Source organism: Montipora capricornis, chromosome 10, assembly GCF_036669925.1.
Source record: "Montipora capricornis isolate CH-2021 chromosome 10, ASM3666992v2, whole genome shotgun sequence".
NCBI lineage: Eukaryota > Metazoa > Cnidaria > Anthozoa > Scleractinia > Acroporidae > Montipora > Montipora capricornis.
In genome coordinates, this window is record NC_090892.1 from 8736782 (window position 1) to 8744281 (window position 7500).

General features: G+C 39.4%; 1 protein-coding gene across 3 annotated transcripts in view; it reads left to right on the forward strand.

Moving 5' to 3' along the window:
- LOC138021520 (adenosine receptor A2a-like) overlaps nt 1–2785 on the forward strand; it is a 3648-nt gene extending 863 nt beyond the window's left edge. For 2 of the 3 annotated variants that reach the window (XM_068868419.1, XM_068868418.1), the window contains exon 2: nt 85–2315. In XM_068868419.1, the coding sequence (XP_068724520.1) occupies nt 242–1207 (966 nt within the window). In that variant the 5' untranslated portion in view covers nt 85–241 and the 3' untranslated portion in view covers nt 1208–2315. Of the gene's footprint in view, nt 1–41; nt 2316–2451 lie in introns of those variants that run through there. The other variant, XR_011126380.1, reaches the window with a different exon arrangement.
- The last annotated feature ends 4715 nt before the right edge of the window (nt 2786–7500 follow it).

A 7500-nucleotide genomic window follows, 5' to 3' on the forward strand; every position in this document is an offset into this window, starting at 1 on the left:
CTAAACCAAGACTAAATCTCCTTATCTGAATATTTATGAATATTAATGCCGAGCATCGTTCATTCATCTGGTTTATATTATTAGGAAGTGCCTTCTTCCGCCGGAACGAAGGAGTGGATCGAACGTCACTGCAGTCATATCAAAGAATGACACAACTGGTTCCCACCAATTTAGAGGCTTCTAAAGATCTCAAGAGATTCTAGCACTAGAGCGGTGTACGAGTTTATTCCTTACTCGAAAGATGATGGAACAAATCGGTAACAAAAACGCTTGTATATTTGTGAAAGTGATTGACTTCAGCATGAAAGAAACACATTCGGTTTACATAGCCAATGTCATGACCTGTGTTCTTAACACGTTTTTCGCTATACCAGCCATCGTGGGGAATGCTCTGGTGTTGTTGGCCATATGGAAAACCGAGTTACGTAAATATCCATCAAATATGCTCCTTTCCATGCTGGCTTTTGCTGATTTTCAAGTGGGCTTGGTTGTTCAAACAAGCTTCCTGGCCTACAAACTTGCGGAGATCTTTCGAGAAGCAGAATGGTCGTGTTATGCCCGTTTTGTTAACATTCTCTTTGGTTATGCCATGACAGCTGTTTCGCTTCTCACTCTGACGGCTATTGCGATCGAGCGCTTTCTAGCGCTCCATTTACATTTGAGGTACAAAGAGATTGTCACGAAAACGCGAATTCTATCTGCTTCAGGTTGTTTCTGGCTCATAGGGTTTGCTGTTACATCTATTTATTTTATACAGAGAAACATTTTCGGTGGAGTAGTCATCATAGGCGAGCTACTTTCCATTGTGTCGACCTCCGTGGCATATATCAAGATTTATAAGATCGTTAGACGACATGAGCGGGAAATTAGCTCGCAACGACATGTGTGTGTCGATCCAAGGGCCCAAATCGAGCTAAACATGAAAAAATATCAACGATCTACTCTAACAATGGTGATAGTGTTTATGCTTTCGTTCTTGTGTTATGTGCCTTATTCAATTGTCATGATTGCCAAACTGAGATACGGGTTCACGGCTAAAATCAAAGTTGCGATAGACATTTTCTCGACCGTTGTTTGTATTAACAGTTCATTGAATCCTGTTATTTACTGCTGGAGGTTGCGGGAGGTCAAACAAGCTGTTTGGAAAGTGATCCGATGCAACACATCCGCCATGAAGAACAGAAAAAGACGGGGAACTGTTCTGTGACGTTTGCACATTTGTCACAACAGAGACTGCGTACAAATACTCGGAGAAGTGAGGAAAATGGCCGTTTGTAGAGAAAAAAAGAACAAAAAACATGGATGACACGAACACACAATTAATTATTGGGCTTCTCGCGATTCTTATTTCATCTACATCTTGGCTAGTCCAGTGAACGCGGATTGCACACACGGCGTAGCCGGAAATTTCTTCATATACTCCATAAGGCTTTCGAGAAACTTGATGATTTCGACATGTCGATCAAGAGATTGGCAGAGAATGTCAAACAATAGCCGTCAAAACCTATATCTGATTTAAGATTTAAAGAATATAATTGTGTCTACCTTTATAAGGCCTTCTTATCCAACGATCGGCAGTGAAAGGACAATATTTCGGCCATAATCTACTTTATGAACCTTTTCCATTTCCTTAGAGACGATGTCTTGTCAAGACAACTTTATTAGACCACTTTAGTTGTTGTAATTGAGAACTAACACTTAAATAAAAGAAAAGGCAAAGTTCCATTTTCATCGGAAACAAAAGAACTCATATTCGCATAAAATATTTGACCTCAAAAGGCCGTCTATGGGCAGCAGGCGAATTTTCGGACAATGTGATTTTTTTTTCTAGAGGTTTTTTTCTCTTGCGGTGAGGGAGTAGCAAGTCGCGAAGCAAGTCGCTCAAAAAGAAAAAAAACCGCTGGTTTCCAGGGCATGTAAGTGGGGAGTACAAAAAGAAAACATTAATTTTGCTTCAAATGGGAAAAAATTGTGACAATTGACTTTGCTGACATTATCATGACAAGAAAATACTCTAGCTTTTAAGGAACTTAATTAAACAGCATAACCGGAGAGTTTTCATCGATGGCGGCAAAATTAGTTCCAATTTATTATTGATTTCAAAAGATGCATTTTCCACCTGTTATTTTAGCTCATTTCCCACGACTGTCGTTTCCTCTCGTCTTTTTTATGTACTGATTGTCAATATTGTTGGCAAAGCAACACAGTTTCTCGAATTCCCAACGTCCTCTCCTTAATTACTAAACGTTAAAATAAATCTTCACCTCTGTCAGAGGTTGAAAGTTTAGATCAAAATAAATCTATTAGCGAGCAAATGGGTGCATATTTTCTTCGACTCTTGGCAGGTTTTAAAGACGAGCCGGGGTGAATAAGATTTTTAGGATGATATGCCCTAAATCCATAAATCGAGTCAATCAATTTGCAATGCCGCGTTTTTATTCCTTTCACTAGGAGTACGAGAACTGTGTCTGCATTTGTAGCGGCAGTGGTGTTGGAAAAAAATCAGCTCTTATGATCTGTGAAAATATTACTCGATGTGAAAGAAGCCACGCCACCATACTGGTAATGCGGTGAACACTGAAACGATTAACTTAAACAAAAGCATTTAAAAACTATTAGAAAACATTCTGCGAAACTGGAAGGGAAAAGGATAAGGATAAGGGACGGAAAATAGATCCGCTATTATTTAAGTCAGCTCCTGAAAAGAAAGACACCGCGTACTAAGTTATATATATAAAAGAAAAAGGACGGCAAACTTTTGATTCTCCGGATGCTCATGACTTTCAATTTAAGTGTTTATATCTATCTCTGGAAATAAATAATGAGCGTTTTGAAAGAATTCCGTTAATAAATAATTATTGGATAAATTTGCCGGGCCCGAGCGGCGATCTCATCTATCGAGGAGGATCACAGAGTACCCTTCGAAGCGGGCAGAATATTTTATCGCAGGATTATTTAAGAACGGTGCCTACTAATTCAAAGGTATTTTTGTGCGGTTTATGAATATGCGGGAAAGGCAGATCTTAACATGTGTTGTTGAAATCCAAAAAGAAAATTGGGGTAACCACGCATTATTCAAAATTTATTAATCAACAATATTTGTAAAAAGCTTTCAAATACAAAGCAAAATATGGCGTTCTTTTTCAAATTGAAGCTTAACTGTCTCTGAAAATGCATGGTTTACCCCCAATTTTCTTTTTTATATCAGGAGCTCTTGCTAAGTTCTGCTTCCTCCGCATAGTTTGAAATCGCACATAAATAACCTTGTATTAGTAAGCATCACCCCTAGGAAACTCAAGTGTCTCGAGATGCGCAGAACATATGCACAAGGAACTTCGGTTTTCACCTCTCCTCAAAACTCGGCAACCGACGATTTGATAATAGTTGTTTGATTTCGAGAAAAGTTACATTGGATAAGTTTTTATGTTGCCGATAAAATCCTTTCTCGTGTTGAATCCGCTTTTATATTTGTTAACGTTGAGATTGAATAAACAAGTGTATGAATACAGAAAGAGGTAACATGATACAAAACATTAAGAAGATGTGTTGAGATAAGTTGAGGGAAAGTCAAGGCGTTTTCAATTCTTTTTGACACTATGTCACGGTCGCTAATTTCCATCTCCTGGAGATCATCAGCGAAGTATAAGCTGTCAGCAATAGTGTGTTCATTGGTAGATAGAGGCTTAAGCTAGCTACTTAGCGACAGGATGGGAGGCATTGCCAACTTTTTCTTGTGTGTTTTTGGAAGGCCATAGAGGTGGGCAAGCCTTGAGCCTTTCTGGACGAGTGAGTCGGCAATGGACGTTGACGATACTTTCAGCATAATGCCGGATGTCCAAGCTGCCTCCACATTTCTCTAAACATTGAATGAAACCCACTCTTCCATTAGTTTTACAATGGAACTTGAGGAAAACGGGAAACTTCCTTTCCTAGGAATGGAAATCATCAGAAATGGCACCCGGTTGGACAGAAAGGTTTACAGAAAACCAACGGCTGACTGGACTGTTTCTGCAATACTATAGCCACGTTGATATGAAGTACAAACACTCTCTTTTAAAAGCAATGCTGAACCGCGCTTTTAAACTTTCTTCATACTGGAAATTTTTTCATCAAGAGTGCGAACACCTTAAGAGGATCTTCACACGTTTGCATTACCCAGAGCCCCTCATACAAAACACCATCACTCGACAGGTGACGGGGAGCAAACGCTCTCCCCCCCCCCCCCCCCCCCGCAACAAGCAGGTGAAATTCCCGTTAGAATACCCCTGCCCATCAAAGATTAGAGATCAGCAAACAGACTACGTGAGCAACTTAGTGATCTTAGCCGAAAGATAAATATCGAAGTACATCCTGTCTTTATACAAGCCACAAGATCAAAGATGAACTTAAAGCTAAGGAAACTAAACCTTCAATTGTCAATCAGCAAAACGTTGTATATTTCTTTAAGTGTGATCTGTGTGATGGAGATGACGCCGGCAACCACGTAAGAGAACAACATCGAAACAAGCTTCGTGAAATAGCAAAGAACTTAGGATCCTGAGGAAGTGCTCCAACAAGTTCGATTGCTTGATTTTTGAAATGTTTTTCATTCGGTGAGTGATTCCATCCGCACAAAGCTGTTTGCTTAACACTTCTAGTAGTTTTAATTCCCTTCACCTCTTATTTACACTTCATTTTCGCGTTCTCTTATTTTATTGTTCGTATATACTTAGCTTTTACCTTTCATTCCATTGTTTCAGAAACTGTATATCTGCGAAATTTTCTATCAATGAACTTGAACTTGAAAATGACCGTGGAGCGGTCGAAACGTCGTTCTTCGTATTTTTTATCGCTCGGTTTTATAACAAAATGAATGACTAGAGTGCAAGAAAAACGATCAGTGTTCACAATTGTCATGGGCTCCTTGTAATTACAGGGTTTAGGGTACCTGTACCGTTGATCAGGTCGCTCAGTCGGTCGAAAACCGGACTTCCGTGCGGGAGGTCGGGAGTTCGACTCCGGACGGACCAACACTCCGGGTCGTTAAATAACTGAGGAGAAAGTACTGCCTTTGTAATTACATCCATAAACGGTAAGCCTTTCAAGTCTTATTGGATAAGGACTATAAACCGTAGACCCCATCTCACAACCCCTCTTCATTAGAGACATTAAAGATCCCACTCACTCTTCATCGCAAGGAGAAGGGCGCGAGTAGCCGTTATTGTGGTCAGAAAGGCGTAAGTAATGGTACTGGCTATTATAACAGGCCCATCAATTAATTTTTGCGCGATTTTATTGGCTAATTCACGTCAAGTGGTGCATGTCATCCAGACCTTGCACATTCTGTCTTTGATCATGATGGTTGAAATTTCTATTTATTTACGGGTAGTAGTTTTCACTACATCTGCTCCCGCCTAACATAATAGAGAGCTTTAGCGAGTGCAAACCAGCGTCATTTTGGCGGGAAAAAAATGATACCGTCGTCATTTTTGTACGAGGTTTTGCAAAAATGTCGTCTTGTCAAAACAAGTCAACAAAATGGGTCCGGAGCAGTTTTGGCATTTTTTGATCAGCAAAAACGCTCACGCTCACAGAAAAACTGAGCAACCTATACTGCAAGAAAAGGGTACGATTAGTTCGTGCGGGCCATAAATTTCCTACGTATTTTCGCTAGAAATGAGAAGCCAAACCTCAATTCCTTCTTCTCGTCCTCGTCCTAGAATCTAAAGGTCCCTAATATGGCTGGCAGTTGAGTGCTTTCCAATGAATATGAGCGGCACATTGTGATGTCTTTATATTATGCTAATTAAGCGATAGAGGACGTTTTTCGTGTTTCCATATCCTCATCTAAACACTCGGAAGAGTTGGGAGAATTCAAGACAGTTATGCCAACGTGAGTCGTAGTCGAGGGTTTGCATAACTGTCTCGAATTCTCCCAACTCTTCCGAGTGTTTAGATGAGGATATGGAAGCACGGAAAACGTCCAATTTCCAGCAACGTTTATTTGATTATCAATTGAAACTCCATGCACATAATTATGGAAAATGCCTTGAAAATATGATAGTAAAAGAGGAACAGGAACATTCACTAGAAGACAACATTTTGTCGTCATCTTTCGTATCTTGCATTGCGTGTAGCAGTTTGTGGGCCGAGTCTGTCGCCCCTGTTTCTTATTTGTGTTCGACAAATCGTCTTCCCTGTTTCTGATTTGTGCCTGAAAAATCGATTTCTGACCCAGGCAATATGATTTTCTATCAGATACTATAATCTTTGATTTTCATAGTAAAAGGGATCGCTGTAAATATTCGAATATTACTCACCTTCAATTGCTATGCTGATCGATGCTGCCTTGTTACCCAGAACACCTCGCGAACTCGGTGAACAATACCGATATCAACTTGCGCGCTCGGTTGAACAATTCGAGATTGCTTTCCTCTATACAATATCTACCAATTTACATATCTTCCCTTTTTACGGGGCTTCTAGGTTGCCTCCTCAGGTTTTGGCCTCTGGGCCTAAATCCTGGGGGGCAATTATTTATTTAATCAATTTGCCTATAAGGTGGGTACTGCACAAAAGAACAAGTAGTCCTCTGCTAAGTGTATACACCGACCGAAACCATTCTATTATTGATCAACAGGAACATCCAATTAGGCTGTTGCTTATGGCATTTGCAGCAAATAATCTTGTAGGTACGTATGTATATCTTCAGCATTGAACATGTTATACAAACGAGTAAAATACAGTGTTTTCAACTTATTATTAAAAGTAGAAACGTTTGACTCATAATGTTAATCATTTTATATCGTACAATAGGGCATTCCATAAATTTGGAAATCTAAAGAAAAATGAGTTCCTAAAGAGAGATGTTTTCGCCATAATATTGTTGGGGAATACATTTGAAAAAGTACAGCAAGTCCCCTGAATGGACAACTGATCAATGATACCACATAAGAGTAAAGGACAGTACTTAGCGAAAATAAAAGTGTCCAAGTGCTTAAGCCAACTTCCCGCAACTATTATTCAATGGCACTAGTCATTGCACGGATAAGTTCAGATTTAGTTTTATGCCCTACGCTGGAAAATATGTCGTATAATGAGAGAATTACCAAGCAATCGATAATCTTTGCTTCAAGTGATGAAACTACCAGCAAGTCTTTGAGGGATAGAGGGAGCGAAAAGACAACAAAAGCAACAAAACTAATTTTATTTCGTATAAGAGAGGCCATAGAGAGATCACAGTGAGCCGCAGTTAGCCCACCTATTCTCAGCGGGCCATTTTGACGAAGACTATAAAAAATAGGCTCACAAAAGGAAAGTATATATGTTACCGGAAATTAAATTTAAATTCAGGTTAATTTTAATTTCAACTTACGGGACATTTTATTTTAAACTAGGTTGAAATTGAAAGTAGGAAACAACAACAAAAACCCATCAATTATTAGCAAGTACATGTAATATATTGGTAAGTAAATTGGTCCTAGAGGTAGCTAGAGGTGAGTAGATAAACTTAGGCTAGCT